The following is a 17,041-nucleotide window of genomic DNA, read 5'->3' as shown; positions in this document are numbered from 1 at the left end:
ATAAACTTTCGTGTTTCTAATTTTGTTGCTTGGTTGAGATGCAATGAGATGAGATGAGAAACATGAAATGACATATCTTTCCAGTGTTAGCACAGGAAAGAACTGTATCATACTTCCTTTTGGAATGTCTTTATTAGACAAAGATTGCATGTTTATCACTTATCCTCTCTAACTCATAACAAAGTGATTTCTTTTTATAAAAAATGGAACTTTGGGAATTGATGAGCACATTCATGTGTGAAACTTTACCGTATACATCATGCATTCTACACATTCAAAATAGTGCTACCTTGGATTGTCCGTCATCTTTGTAGGTTTTAGGATTTATTTAAAGTATACAAGATATTCTAGACTATTGGGTATGACACTTGCAATTTCATATGTAAAGAGGTCCAATTTAATTTATCAATTGCAAAGATGATCCAATTCTAAGCATGATGGGCTAGAAGTAGATCAAGATGCAAATATGGCTAGATCAAACCATTCCAAGGTGTTATTCTTAGGTTGATGTTGAGAGGGGGTGAATCAGTGTCTTCTAAAATTCTCTTCAATATGACTCTTCTTTAACCTCAAGACAAGGTTGATCGAGATAATCTCATAGTTATCAATTACACAAGGACAAGTCCATCACACACTTATGACTGGGTCTATCAGAAAGTGTACCACCATTCTACAATCAAGACACTCCAACATATGTAATGCAAAAAATAAACTAGAGACACAAGACACCAAATTTACGTGGTTCGGCAAAACTGCCTACATCCACATAATAATGTCCCAAATAGAGCTTCATGTTTACTCAACACTTTCCAACTAAAATCTTGGTCAATACAGTGATCAGAGAACACTCATTCTCAATACAATTAGGACATAGAGCACCAACTCCAATATAAACTCTTGCAATCACAAAAGTATAAGGTTACAACCTCAAAAAAACTCAACCCTAACAAACAACTACTTGAAAAGTGAAACTTTTCAAATGAGAGAGATTACAATAAATTACTCGCCTTCATCTTCAACGTTTTCACCAAAATATGCATCTGAGCTTGTTGTCTATACCAATCTTTCTTGTTGGCTTCTCCTCCTTATTTCTCTTAGCCTACACAAGCCAGAAACCTCAAAAATCCACTACTATTCTTCTCAAATTTGGGCTTTTAAGGAGGATGAATGTTGATGTATAGGAACCGTTAGATTTCATCTTTTGAATGAGTCACAAAGAAAATTTAATCACATAACCATTAGATATTTTATTATGTGTTTGATTCTAATATTCAATAAATCACATACCTTAATCACGATTCACTTAAACTACAAGATGGACAAGGAAAATACGATTGTTTACAAAAACATGCGGGAAGGTCGATCATCCTTTTCACCTTGGAATAGAAAGTATAATGATACATAGTATGTCGTCTTTCTTCTTAAAACCCAATACTTTGAGCTGAGTCGTGCTGATAACGTGTTATAAAATAAAGAAAAAAAATTAGGACAAGATGAGTTTAACTCTTCTACTGAGTTATTCATTACATATTTATAATAGAACTAGCATCTCCTCTAATGTGAAAATATCGGAGTCTACAAAGAAATACAATATATGATTCTCGCACACAATAAGATGATCTTGATATGGAATGATGGATTACTAAGATCTTCGGTTAATATGGGAATGCGAATCGCCAAGATTGCATGCTAAAGCGGTAGATCTTCATTTGGATTTTTTTTTTTTGGTATGATCTTTTTGGGGTAATGGACATCCATAAATACATAATATTCATACTATAAGAAAAAAAAATATGATAGGCAATAAAAAACTAAGGTTGTGTTTGTTTGCAAAGGTGAAGTGGAAAAAAAAGATAGAAAAACAAAAAAACATGTGGGCCCCATGTGTAATGGAGTAAAGGAGAAGGAAATGAAAGGAAGGGATTTTGTGGAAAAGTATTAATGTGGGTCTCACTTTTTAGTTTTTCACATTTTTCCACAAAATTTCACATATTTTTGTGGAATTTTGAAAATGTATGGGGTGGAAAAGTTAACATGCTACCACACCAGACAAGTTAAATTATATTGGGTCGGGTCATAACCCGTACCCAGGTAGAGACGGTAAGGTGGTGGAAATAAGCCTATAAATTGTGGATCATTGTGAAACCCTAAAACTTAATGAAAACAGCTGCCTCTTTTCTCTCGTGGACATAGGCCTCTGGCCAAACCACGTAATCTCCTCTTGTTCCTTCTAGATCTTATATCTTCTTCATTGATTTTATATCGATTATACAATTAACATGGTATTAGTCAAGGTTCTCGATCTATCTCTTCTTTAGCTGCTGCAATAATTTTTTTTCTTTCTCCCACCGGCGACTCTTCCTTCTACTACAAATTTTTTTTGGGTTCGTTGGCAAAGATGTTGTGGTTCCGTTGGGGAAGTCATCGTCGCTCACCAAATAATTTTGCATTGGCATTGGTGATTCCAAATCCTCCTGGGCGATCCATTGCAAAGAATAAAGCACAAAAGGGAAGATTATAGTCTTCTAAATTATTCGGTTGAATCCCTTGCAAAGAATAAAAGACAAAAGGTAAGATTATAATCTTCTATTTTATTCATTGGCGGGAATTGAACCCGGGTCTAAGATTATAATCTTCTATTTTATTCATTGAAGGGAATTGAACCCGGTCTCCTGGGTGAAAGCTAGATATACTAACCACTGGGTGCATGGCGGTGGGAGAAATTTCAAAGTTCTTTGTTTTTTTGTTTGAAGCTGATTGTGGCTACCACATTTCCTTTTGGTTAGTTTGTCATTTTTGGAATTTTATTTTTGTTGCAAAAGATGGATGCTACTTTGGATGCTTCTATATCTGCCATTGAATCCGGTGGTTATCATTCAACTTATTATCTCCATCCTTCTGATAATCCGGGTATCACTCTGGTCACTCAAGTCTTCAATGGTGATAATTATCATATTTGGCAACGGGCTGTGCGGATGGCTATCTCTGCCAAGAATAAAGTTGGTTTCATTACTAACACATTATCTAAACCTTCATCCCCACCTTCTGCAGTTGATGCTTGGATTAGGTGCAATGACATGGTCTTATCTTGGTTACTTAATGTTATTTCTCCAAAGATCTTATCTTCAGTGGCTTTTATTGATACGGCCTATGATCTTTGGAATGATTTGGCGGAGCGTTTTACTGAAGGGAATGCCACTCGCATTTATCACTTGAAACGAACCATTAGTAACCACACTCAAGGTCAATCTTCAATTTCAATTTACTTTAATAAATTGAAAGCTCTTTGGGATGAGTTGGCTTCACTTTCTATCATTCCACAATGCTCTTGTGGGGCCTTAAGGGAATTGACAACATTACAGTACGTAGAGAAGGTATTTCAATTCTTGATGGGCCTTAATGATAGCTATTCTATTATTAGCTCCCAGATTTTAACCATAGAACCTCTTCCAAATATCAATAAAGTATTCTCTATGGTTCTTCAAGAAGAGTGACAATGAGAATTGAGGATAACTCATTTTGTACCTACTCATTCTGATGTTGCTGCCCTTGCAGCTACTCGCAATAATTCTAACCGTGTGAGTCGTTTTTCTGGCACTAATCGAACAAGGCCTATGTAATCATTGTGGATGTGAAGGGCACTTGAAGGCTCGTTGTTATAAACTTCATGGTTTTCCTCATAAAGTGTTAGATTCAAGTTCCTCCTCATCTAGTGCTGCAACTTCTACAGTGGCTCCTAGCTCTAGCCCATCTCTCACTGTCGATAGTACTAGCAGTTTATGCAATTTGTCAATAATTGAAGCCTTGGAAGCCCTCAACCTTCTGCTAATCTATTTGGTGAGTCTATTTGTTGTTCCTCCATTTTTTCATCTCATTGGATCATTAATACAGGTGCCACCAATCATATAACCCACTCTTTGCATCTTTTAAATAATGTTAAACCTTATGCTAATTCTAGACCTATTCGTCTACCCAATGGTACATCTGTCCCAATGACTCACAAAGGGACTACTCCCTTATCTTCTTATATTCAACTTCATGATGTGCTTTATGTTCCAGATTTTCATTATAATTTATTTTCCGTCACTCAACTCATCAAATCTTTGCATTGTGCTGCTATTTTTCTTTCCTAATTTTTGTGTTTTTTAGGACCTCACCACGAAATGGGTGATTGGGATTGGTGAAAAGCATGCTGGTCTCTACTTTTATTGTGCTCATGGTCACTTTGCTCCCTTTGTTTTGCAAACTTCACATAATTTTGACATATGGCATTGGCAATTAGGACATCTTTCTCATTTTCCTCACAATTTTTTATCTCAAAATAATTTTGATGTTACCATTTCACCACAACATTGTGATATTTGTCCTCTTGCTAAACAATAACGTTTACCTTTTCCAATGCATGTTGAACGGAGTAATTGTCCTTTTTCTCTTTTACATTGTGACGTATGGGTTGATTTTTCTATTGCTTCTTTTTTTTATGCTCATTACTTTCTTTCCATTGTTGATGATTATTCTCGCTATACTTGGATTTTTCTTATGCGTCACAAGTCTGAAACTCAACGTTTTCTTAAAAATTTTAATTCCCATGGTAAAAACACAATTTAATTACCTTGTTAAGAAAGTTCGTAGTGATAGCGGTCTTGAGTTTCTCTCTCTCTCTCTCTCTCTTCTTACTTTAATGAGTTGGGCATAATTCATGAACGTAATTGTGTTGCTACTCTTCAACAAAATGGAGTTGCTGAACGTAAAAATCGACATATCCTTGAGGTTGATTGAGCTTTACGTTTTCAAGCACATCTACCTTTAACTTTTTTTTTTTGGGGGGGGGGGGGGGGGCGATGTTTTCAAACTGCAGTTTATCTCATTAATCATCTTCCTACCCCCTTGTTAAAGGGTATAACTCCAAATGAGCTTGTGACTGGTGTTTCACCTAAGTATTCTCATCTTCGTGTTTTTGGTTGTTAATGTTATGCTAAGAATTTAACTCCTCATCAATCTAAGTTTTCTGCACGTGCTATTCCAGGCACTTTTGTTGGGTATCCATATGGGCAAAAGGCATATCGTATTTACAACCCTGTCACTCGTAAGATATTCACTAGTAGGGATGTCATATTTCATGAGACGATATTTCCATACCAGCATGCTACCTTCTCTTAATCCATTCCTTCTCCCCACTTCTCTTCCCCACCTATCCTTCCTTGTCCTGCGATTGATGATTATGTATCCCCTCCTCATCTTGCGCCACCGCCCTCTTTAATAAAATCATACTCTGAGGATCCTAGAGTCCCTCTTTGTCATAGTACTCGTCCTATTCGCCCTCCTCCTCACCTCCAAGACTTTCAGTGCAATGTTGCTTCACTACCTTTTTTGTCCTTATCCACTCAATAATTATCTTTCGTATTCGGATTTTTCTCCTATTCATCGTGCTTTCCTTTCTAGTATTTGTACTGATTCTGAACCTCGTTCCTTTGTTGAGGCTTCCCACAATCCCATATGGTGTGCTACCATGGCTGATGAGATTAAGGCTCTTGAGCTAACCCATACTTGGAGCTTGCAACCTCTTCTCCCTAGCAGGGTTGCTATACAGTGTAAATGGGTATATAAAATTAAATATCGAGCTGATGGTTCTATTGAACGCTACAAGGCTCGCTTGGTTGCCAAAGGATTTACTCAAATTGAAGGTGTTGACTACCAAGAAACATTTTCCCCTGTTGCAAAATTAGTCACAGTGCGATGCCTCCTTGCTATTGCTTCAATTAAAGGCTGGCCTCTTTTTCAAATGGATGTTAATAATGCTTTTCTTCAAGGTGATCTAGATGAGGAAGTTTACATGTCTTTGCCACCTAGTTTTCCCGAAAGGGGGAGAATAATTTGGTTTGTCGTCTTCATAAGTCCATATGGTTTAAAACAAGCTTCTCACAATTGGTTCTCCAAGTTCACTTCTGCTCTACAACTTGCTGGATTCAAACAATCATTAGCTAATTACTCCTTGTTTGTATCTTCTAGTGGGTCTAGCATCACTATTGTTTTGGTTTATGTGGATGATATAATTATTACTGGAAACGATCAAGTTGTCATCAATGCTTCGAAATTGTTTCTTCATAGTCAATTCATATCAAAGACTTAGGCACTCTCAAATTCTTTCTTGGCATTGAGGTTGCTCGATCACCTAAAGGTATCTTCCTTTCTCAAAGGAAATATACCTTGGAGATGCTTAATGACACAGGTCTACTTGGATCCAAACCTACTAATTGTCTTATGGAGCTAAACTTAAAATTGAATAGTGAAGATGGTGAACTTCTTTCTTCTCCAACAGAATATAGATGTAGCGCCTCAATCTCCATGTAAGGAGAAAGTCATCATTGATCAATGATCGACGTTACTTAGGTAGTGAACCAAAATACACTAAGAGGGTTTCCATAGACAATGTAAATAATAAAATCCACCAAAACTACAAATGATCGCAGCGGAAAATATTCAAAAATAAATCAAAATGCTTCCATGAATTGTCTCATAATTTTAATGAAATCCAAGTAAAGGTCTAGAATCCAAGATTTACAACTAATAGGAAATTTCAATATTTACCTATCCTAAGAGATGTAGTAGACATGATCTTGATCTTCATCCTCCGAATATCCATCATCCCTCTGATCAAGTCCATCATCTGTAGAAGTATGGGGTAAGTTTCGGGAAGAAACTTAGCAAGTACAACCTAATACATATCAACAATTTCCTTTCTTTTTATATTTAATATTTAATTAAACAGAATCTTATACAAATAAAATTAACTAACATGTATAAATGAGAAAATAAAGTCATGACATGCCCAATGATATGGATGAGACTCAATGATGCTAAGAAGATATAAATAAACCATACCCTCACTAGTCTAGGGTCGATAGGATGCCCCATGCCGTTACATCCCCCCCCCCCCCACACCCCCCAACATGCATCTACCCTAACCCAAATGTTTCAACTAAATGTATGCTCCTGCGTTACATGGCGGCATCTACCGCCTTAACATACATTCTCATTCAAAAACACAACTACCGTCTCACATGCATACCTAGCCTAAGGTCGATCGGATGTCCCATGCCGTTACATGGCCTGCGCGCGTTACACATCCTTAACATACATTCTCATCCAAAACATCTACTAACTCAACATCACACATAATGCTAATATGATCATGACATGTCTTGATGAATCATATGCAAACAATGCAAGATCATATGAAAATGATGAATTTTGGATATAGTCCATTATAAAATCAATGCATAATACAATAATAAATGACCCAATAAAACACAAATATAAAGATACATTCATGCTTATAGAAAAGATTAATAAATTCAAGGGAGAGATTAATTATTGATAGATCATAATAATTTCATTAAACATAATGTAATAGAATACATATTTATATACTCAAAGGCAAGATACTAATAAATCAAGATAGACAACATCTAAAATGTATTCATACTCAAAATCAAATTATTAAATCAAAAGAATAAATCATATACTAATAAACTATGTAAATCGAACATCATCTAAAACGTATTCATAATCAAGATAAGTTATAAATTCAAGAAAAGAATCAATCACTAAGAAGTCATGTAAAACTATAAATATGATTGTAGAAAAAGAAAACGATAACATATTGAAAGTATGAAAATTGTAATTACCGTGGAGAAATCACAAAAAAATATCCCCTTAGATAGAGGGCCTTCAACGCTCTAAATTATCTTCTTCTTTTCTTTGCACCCTTGTCTTTCTTCTCTATTCTTACTTAACCAATATAGGCTCTCAATTCTCTTGTTTAATATACTCACAATTAACTCAACATTCTCATCATCTTTCTTCTCTCCCCTCAATATTCCTCAAGATTCCGCAATATTGTCTCTTCCTAAACTACACCTAAATCCTCCTAAACTCCACATTTCTTTCACCATCAATTTCTCTCTCCTCTCAATTTTCCCTCCTCCTACCATCCATTTCTCTGTCCTCAATATTCCCTCCTCTTAACTCCACGATTCCATCAACCATCTCCTCCTAAACTCCCATGTTTTTCTTATATTCCCATACTTAGTTTCTCTCAATACTTGATTCCCTCAATATTGGATTCCTCTTTTTATTTGATTACATATTTTCTCTCTCATGCAATATTTGATTTGTCTTTTATTCCCTATTTATGCATATCTCCTTATTTATGAAATAGTTTCTTTATCATTTAATCATTCTTTTATGGGTAAATATTACTTACCTCCCCTCTTAGCTGGACAAATAGCACTTACACCCCCTCTTAGTTGGATAATATCACTTACCTCCCCTCTTACCTAGCAAATATATCAAACACTTCCCCTCTGTTAACTTTCTCGGTTAAATTTAACTTTTACTATTAAATTTTTTTTTTAAAACCCCAAACTATCATTGGCTAAAAACATGTATTTTTTAATTTTAAACCCTAAATTACCGTAATACTAAATTACCCTCAATTAAAATAGTTGTTAAAAACCAAAACACCAAAATTAAAACCCAAATTATCTTTAATTATTAAAAGCCCAACATAGCCTTTTTTTTTTTTTTTTTAAATAAAAATTATCAAACAATTACAAAAACCAAAATAGTAGTACGTGTTTAATTTTATCAACATACCTTTTTTTTTTTTTAAATTGCATTTTTTATTTTACTTGATAGTAATACGTGTTTTTTAATTGTTTGATAATTTTTTTTAAAGGGTATGTTGGGCTTTTAAAAATCAAAGATAATTTAAGTTTTAACCATGGTATTTTGGTTATTAATAATTATTTTAATTGAGAATAATTTAATATCTTAACGGTTAGAGTGATTACGGTATTTTAATGTTTAAAATAAAAAAATATTTTTAGTCAAGGTTTGTTTGGGATTTTAGAAAAATATTTAACGGTAAAAGTTAAATTTAATCGAAAAAGTTAACATAGGGGAGTTGTTTGATATATTTACTAGGTAAGAGGGGAGGTAAGTAATATTATCCAACTAAGAGGGGGTGTAAGTGCTATTTGTTCAGCTAAGAGGGGAGGTAAGTGATATTCACCCTTCTTTTATTTATGCAATATTTGATTTGTCTTTTATTCCCTATTTATGCATATCTCCCTATTTATGCAATATTTTCTTTATCATTTAATCATTCTTTTATGGGTAAATATCACTTAACTCCCCTCTTAGCTGGACAAATAACACTTACACCCCCTCTTAATTGGATAATATCACTTACCTCCCTCCTACCTAGCAAATATATCAAACACCTCCCCTATGTTACATTTCTCGGTTAAATTTAACTTTTATTGTTTAATATTTTTCTAAAACCCCAAATTACCCTTGGCTAAAAATATTTTTTATTTTAAACTTAAATTATTATAATCACCCTAATAGTAAACTATTAAATTACCTTTAATTAAAATAATTATTAAAAACCAAAACACTATAGTTGAAACCCAAATTATCTTTAATTATTAAAAGCCCAACATACTCTCTTTTTTTTTTTTTTTTTTTTTTTTTTTTTTAAATTTATCAAACAATTGAAAAATCAACGTACTAGTATCAAGTAAAATTAAAAATGCAATTAAAAAGAGGGTATGTTGATAAATTAAACAGATATTACTATTTTGGGGTTTTTTTTAATTGTTTGATAAAAAATAAAAAATTAAAAGACATGTTGGGCTTTTAATAATCAAAGATAGTTTAGGTTTTAACTATGTTGTTTTGGTTTTTAATAATTATTTTAATTAAAAGTAATTTAGTAGTTTAACTGTTAGAGTGTACTGTAATTTAGGGTTTAAAATAAAAAAATATTTTTAGCCAAGGGTAGTTTGGGATTTTCAAAAAATATTTAACGGTAAAAATTAAATTTAACTGAGTAAGTTAACAAAGGGGAGGTGTTTAGGGGAGGTAAGTGATATTATCCAACTAAGAGGGGGTGTAAGTGCTATTTGTCCAGTTAAGATGGGAGGTAAGTGATATTTACCCTTCTTTTATTTATGCAATGTTTTTGACTTCCACGCATGAAATCCCCTAGATTCTAAAGTAGATCCAGATGGGGTTAAAACAATATCAAAATGTTTAATATATTTTATGTAGCTATGAGGAATTGAACCCTGGACCTTATTCTTTATTCAAGGTGATTGTTAATCAATTAATTAATATTCAACTTCTTAATTGAATCTAGCAAAAAAATTCTAAAAACTATGTTAATCCCATACTAGTTCGGCCTTTAATGGTAATTATTTGAATATCAATACAAAATGCCAAAACTACCCCTATGCTTTAGTTGCGGGTGTTACAATAGAAGACTTGTTGGAAGATTGATTTATCTCACAATCACTAGACCTGATATTGTTTATGTTGTGAAAATTCTCAGTCAATTTATGGAGAAACCCAAAAAGCCTCACTTGGATGCTGCATTTCAAATTTTACGCTATTTAAAATCTTGTCCAGGGAAAGGCATTTTGTTATCTTCTGCTAGCGACCTACACATCAATGCCTATTGTGACTCCGATTGAGCAAGTTGTGCCATTTCTCGTCGTTCTACTACTGGTTATTGTGTTTTCATTGGATCAAGTCCTATCTCTTGGAAGAGTAAAAAGCAATCAACTGTTTCCCGATCTTCAGCTGAAGTGGAATACAGATCAATGGCCATGACAACTTTTGAATTGACTTTGTTCCATAATTTACTTAAGGATTTAGGAGTTTTGCATCCAGAACCTATGAATCTATTTTTTGACAATAAAACGGCTATACACATCACTGCAAATCCAGTCTTCCATGAGCGAACAAAGCATATTAAGATTGATTGTCATGTGATTCGTGAAAAACTTTAGGCTCGACAAATTCAAACAGTTTATGTTCCTTTTAAGCATCAAGTGACAGATATTTTTACTAAAGCTTTGAGTCAAGAACAATATCATTTTCTTCTTAGCAAGTTGGGCGTTCATGATGTTCATGCTCCAACTTGAGGAGGAATGTTAAATTGTATTGGGTCGGATCATAACTAGTACCCAAGTAGAGAGGGTAAGGCGGTGGAAATAAGCCTATAAATTGTGGATCATTGTAAAACCCTAAAACTTAATGAAAACAGTAGAACCTCCTTCTCCCGTGGACGTAGGCTTCTGGCCGAACCACATAATCTCCTCTTGTTCATTCTAGATCTCACATCTTCTTCATTGATTTTATATCGATTATACAATTAACAAGATAAGTTTTCTTAAATTAAGGAAGCTTATATCCAGCTTTCCCACTCTATCAACCAAACAAACCATACTTTTGAAATTTAATGGAATAATTTACTTTTATTTTAAAAAAAAAAATTTCACCCCTTTTTTCCCAACCCATCTTTATTCTAGCAAACAAATGTAGCCTAATGGTATTTAAAAAAAAAAGGAAAGATCAAAGAAAAAGGAAGATAAAAAAATATTTATCACAAAAGAGGAGTACTTGTTTTTATATGATAGTATGATTGATATTTAGGTATGAAAAATTCAAAATCTTTTGTAAGTCGCTTATAATCGAAGTCAGATCTCTCTGTTTCCAATGGAAGTTAAATTTAGACGGCCAAATAATTATAAGCAACTTGAGGCTGCCATTTGGGACTTGGGAGGATGGCTTTTTGGGAACCGGATATTAAAGGTGAGGTCATATTAATAATTTCCAAATTTAGATTCTCAGTTTTTCTTTGATCCCACTATATAATCCAACGAGTAACTTTCATATCCCATTACACCGCCTCCTGCCACCTCTGGAAATTCTGGGAAGAAAGGGAGAAGGAGATCGAGGAAGCAATGGGGGAGTTCTCAAGGCTTTCGCTTTTCTTTCTTCCTTTTCTGGTTTTCTCCATGTTGCAGCGAACCACGTTGGCCATGAAAAAGGCAATGAGGATTTCTTTCTTTCTTTTCTTTTCCTTTTTTTTCTTTTCTTTTCTTTCCCTTTTTTTTTTTTTTTTCTGCAACAGAAGATTACATATCCTTTCCACCCAACTGCTTGTCCCCCTATCCCTCAACAATCACATGGATTTAGATCTTCTCTACCTATGTGAGTTGTCTTCCCATGCCCCCACCCTCACAAAAGGGCTTGACACAAGGTCGCCCTTATTACACCAGCAGGCCTACATGAGGGCTGGGGAGACAGAGGGGTGGAGAGGATCTATATGCCTCTTATACATGGGCCTGCCCATGATATCAGGCCTTATGTGAGTGTGAAAGAATGAGAGAACGACCAGCCTAAATTGAGAGAATCTCCATTCACCATGGATAGTATTTATAAATATTTCTGACTTGTTTTACTCATGTACGTGTACCATGTTGCATGCATGCAGTCTTACGTGGTATACTTGGGATCCCATTCACATGGTCTGGGAATCACACAAGCTTCTATGAATCTAGCGGAACAGTCTCATCACAAGCTTCTCGCAGATTACGTTGGAGGGTAAGATATGAAACTTTCATAATTTCCAATTCTCCTTCATTCTCGTGCTTTAAATATCAATCTTACTATTCTCCTTCTCATCTCCTGCCATGCACATAGCCTCGAAGTGGCCAGAGAATCAATTATATACTCCTATACCAAGTATATTAATGGTTTCGCCGCCATCCTTGAAGAAGAGACGGCAGCTGAGATTGCAAGTATGTACCATGCACATCACCATCATCATCATATTAAGGTGTTAACTTGCATGTAGGTTGACTTAAATGCTTGAATTAATGCAGAGCATCCTGAGGTCGTATCAGTCTTTCCTAACAAAGGGCATCGATTACATACAACAAGGAGTTGGGAATTTATGGGGCTCGATAAAGATGGTGTAGTTCCTCATGGTTCCATCTGGGAGAAGACTAGATTTGGGGAAGATGTAATTGTTGCAAATCTTGACTCCGGTGGGTGGCTAACCACATATAATCTAATAACGATGTTGAAACCTAATTAGTAAAAAATTGTTTCATTTCCATGTTGTGTCCTTTGCCTTTTCTTTTAATCTCATGCATTGATATACATACTTGGATGTTCTGAAAAGGTGTATGGCCAGAGTCAGAGAGCTTTAGCGATCATGGTTATGGACCTGTTCCCGCAAGGTGGAAAGGAGGTTGTACTGACACCAAGCCTGAGGGAGTTCGTTGCAATAGGTGACCTTTAATTTTTCTAATTCTTTTTCCTCTTTTAATTAACATAATCTCTAAAATGACTTTTGTTTTATTCTCAAAAATTATTTATTATAATATTTATATTAATACTAGATTTAATATCATAAAAAGAAATATTTTTTGCCAATGGAAGATTAGTGGAATGGTTGAGAACCTCACTTCTCAATAGAGAGAGGTCATAGGTTTAACTTCTTTCCAACGGCATATGTAATATTCCCGTCCACAATTTTCCTATATATAAAAAGTGCATTTATACAAAAAAATATATATTTTATTAAAAAAATATAAATATATTCTTAACATTTTTTGGTAAATCATATTTTTAATTGTTGGAGGTAATTAAAGGTGATGTATTGTATATGGTCAAGTACATCCAATGTTTACATTCATATACTTACGTACATACATGATTGTGTAAAGAAAATTTTCCCAAAATAGAATGCCATATTTCTTAGGTCATTAGCTGCAGTTGCAATTATTAATTTCAAAATGGAGTGGATTTTGGGTTCTGTAATGAAAATTTTAAGTAGCAACATAGGTGGCGAGAAGAAATTGATAGATGCGGTACCAGACAATTGGTTAGATGGATAGAGAAGAAAATTAATTACTTTTTCTTTTGAACTTGAATGTTTCATTTGCAATTTTATATTTCATTTCTTATAATATCTCATATAAAATCATAAAATAGAAATGGAATGATCCAGGAAGTTGATTGGGGCCAAGTTTTTCGGCAAAGGTTACCTTGCAATTGCTAATTCAACCTACGAAAATTCACGCGATGACATAGCTGGTCATGGGACACACACCTTATCAACAGCGGCTGGAAATTTTGTCCACAACGCCAGTGTTCGTGGGTTCGGCAATGGTACGGCCAAGGGAGGGTCGCCTAGGGCACGCGTGGCAGCCTACAAAGTTTGCGGACCACGAGTTGAAGGACTTGAAGAATCTGAACAAAATGAGTGCTTTGATGCTGATATAATGGCTGCTATGGACTCTGCCATCCAAGATGGTGTTGACATTATATCTATTTCACTCGGAGATAACGTTGCTCGGGACTACTTGTTAGACGGTGTCGCCATTGGCTCCTTCCATGCTGTTAGGAATGGTATCCTTGTGGTAGCTTCAGCTGGAAACAATGGTTCCATATCTGCCTCAGTCACAAATGTAGCCCCTTGGATTTTTACTGTGGCAGCCAGCACCATGGATCGCCAATTCTGGCCCAAAGTGAAGCTTGGGAACAATAAGGTGTTAGATGGGAAGACGTTTGCAGACTCTTCCGAGCCCTTGGATGGCAAGTTGCACCCTTTGGTGAGGGGCTCTGATATAAGAAGGAATGGGGCATCATTCAAGGATGCTCGGGTTTGCAAGTCTGGGTCGTTGAACCTGAAACTGTTAAAGGGAAAGATACTGGTGTGCATTGGCGATTACATGCTTCTTAAACAAATAGGAAGAGAAACACTCTTAGCAGGGGCTGTGGGGATGATACCGATCGATGGGAAGCAGTCTAATATGCTCTCTAAATATATGAGTTCAACAAAAGCACCCAAGGCTTACATGGTTCCAAGCACGGAGTTGGGGGTGAAGCCATCACCTGTGATGGCCCCATTCTCCTCCCTCGGACCTAACTCATTGACTCCTGAGATTCTCAAGCCAGACATCACTGCACCAGGTGTGAATGTTATCGCGGCATTCACCCAAGCATTTGGGGGTGATCACTTTGTCCAATTGTCGGGGACATCCATGTCCTGCCCTCATGTTGCTGGTGTTACTGGCCTCCTAAAGGCATTGTACCCCCACTGGAGTCCTGCTGCCATCAGATCTGCCATCATGACCACAGGTAATCTATTAATCCCCTTGATGTTGCTTGGGTGCTGTGTAATTAATGTGTAGTACATGTTGCGTATGTCGAGAGCGAGATTGAAATCTCGACTATTTTTCTCACAAAAGTGTTGAAACCCACTTTTGCGAAATGGACGGTTGAGATCAAGGATCGAGATTTCGATTTCAACTGTACATTACGTGGTGTTGTGCATTACACTAAGCACTAGCCCTTGAAGCTAGGTTACTCATAAAACTCATGATTTGCTCACTCTCTTTGGTAATTTTATCCTCCATATGATGTGTAGCAAGTACACGGGATAACGCAATGGAGCCCATACGGAATGCATCAAATGTGAAAGCAAGCCCATTCAACTATGGAGCTGGACATGTTCGACCTAACAGTGCCATGGATCCTGGTTTGGTCTATGATCTAACACATGTTGACTACTTGAACTTCCTTTGTACCATTGGCTACAATGAATCTTCTATTAAAGCCTTCTCCGAGTCAAAGTTACATTATGCATGCCCCAAGCCTGCTGTTAGTCTCCTTGACTTCAACTATCCTACCTTCACAGTGCCAAACCTCTCTGGCTCTGCCACTTTGACGAGGAAGGTGAAGAATGTTGGGTCATCCCCAGCTACATACAAGCCTGTTATCCGTCCTCCGTTGGGAATTTCTATTTCAGTGGAACCAAAACTTCTCTCATTCAATTCGATTGGACAAGAAAAGGCGTTCAAGTTAACCATCAAGACCAAGTGGCCTGGTGCTGCTAAAGACTACGTATTTGGTGAATTTAAATGGGATGATGGTCGTCATCGTGTAAAGAGTCGAATTGTGGTTAAGGCAGCTACAACATAGATAAACTTTTGTGTTTCTAATTTTGTTGCTTTGTTGAGATGGAATGAGATGAGATGAGATGAGAAACATGAAATGACATATCCTTCCAGTATTAGCACAGGAAAGAATTGTATCATACTTCCCTTTGGAACGTCTCTATTAGAGAAAGACGTTGCATGTTTATCACTTATCCTCTCTAACCCATAACGAAGTGATTTTTTTTTTTTTTTTTTTTTTTTTTTATAACAAATGGAACTTTTGGAATTGATGAGCACATTCATGTGTGAAACTTTACCGTATAAATCATGCATTTTACACTTTCAAAATAGTGCTACCTTGGATTTTTCGTCATCTTTGTAGGTTTTAGGATTTATTTGAAGTATACAAGATATTCTGGACTATCGGGTATGACACTTGCAATTTTATATATAAAGAGGTCCAATTTAATTTACCAATTGCAAAAATGATCCAATTCTAAGCATGATGGGCTAGAAGTAGATCGACATGCAAATATGGCTAGATCAAACCATTCCAAGGTGTTATTTCCAAGTTGACGTTGAGAGAGGGGGGGGGGGTGAATCAGTGTCTTCTCAAATTCTCTTCAATATGACTCTTCTTTAACCTCAAGACAAGGTTGATCGAGATAATCCCATAGTTATCAACTACACAGGGACACGTCCATCATACACTACGATGTGGTTGAGTCTATAAGAAAGTGTACCACCACTCTGTAATCAAAACACTCCAACAAATGCAATGCAAAAAATAAACTAGAGACATAAGACACTAAATTTACGTGGTTCGGCAAAATTGCCTACATCCACAGAGTAATGTCTTAAATAGAGCTTCATATTTACTCAACACTTTCCAACTAAAATCTTGATCTATACAATGGTCAGAGAACACCCATTCTCAATACATTTAGAACATGGAGCACCAACTCTTATATGAACTCTTGCAACCACAAAAGTATAAGGCTACAACTTCAAAAAAACTCAACCCTAACAAGCAACTACTTGAAAAGTGAAACTTTTCAAATGAGAGAGATTACAATAGATTACTCACCTTCTTTTTCAATGTTTTCACCAAAATATGCATCCGAGCTTGTTCTCTATATTAGTCTTGCTTGTTGGCTTCTCCTCCTTATTTTTCTTTGTCTCCATAAGTCAAAAACCTCAAAAACCCACTACTATTCTGTTCAAATCCGGACTTT

The 17,041-nt window shown here is 35.7% G+C and overlaps 1 protein-coding gene across 1 annotated transcript; it reads left to right on the top strand.

The window, feature by feature from the left end:
* The first annotated feature begins 11,816 nt into the window (after positions 1 to 11,816).
* Positions 11,817 to 15,849, top strand: LOC149003854 (subtilisin-like protease SBT5.4). The gene is made up of 7 exons (XM_089169237.1): positions 11,817 to 11,903; positions 12,350 to 12,459; positions 12,559 to 12,656; positions 12,741 to 12,905; positions 13,043 to 13,151; positions 13,874 to 15,006; positions 15,296 to 15,849. The coding sequence occupies exons 1-7, from the start codon at positions 11,817 to 11,819 to the stop codon at positions 15,847 to 15,849; spliced, it is 2,256 nt and encodes a 751-aa protein (XP_089025363.1).
* Positions 15,850 to 17,041: the final 1,192 nt, after the last annotated feature.

The sequence above is a fragment of the Hakea prostrata genome, chromosome 9 (assembly GCF_041222555.1).
Source record: "Hakea prostrata isolate BN-2017 chromosome 9, UWA_Hpros_2, whole genome shotgun sequence".
Taxonomy (NCBI): Eukaryota; Viridiplantae; Streptophyta; class Magnoliopsida; order Proteales; family Proteaceae; genus Hakea; species Hakea prostrata.
The sequence above is the reverse complement of the archived record's forward strand: the minus strand, read 5'-3'. Positions and strand labels throughout refer to the sequence as shown.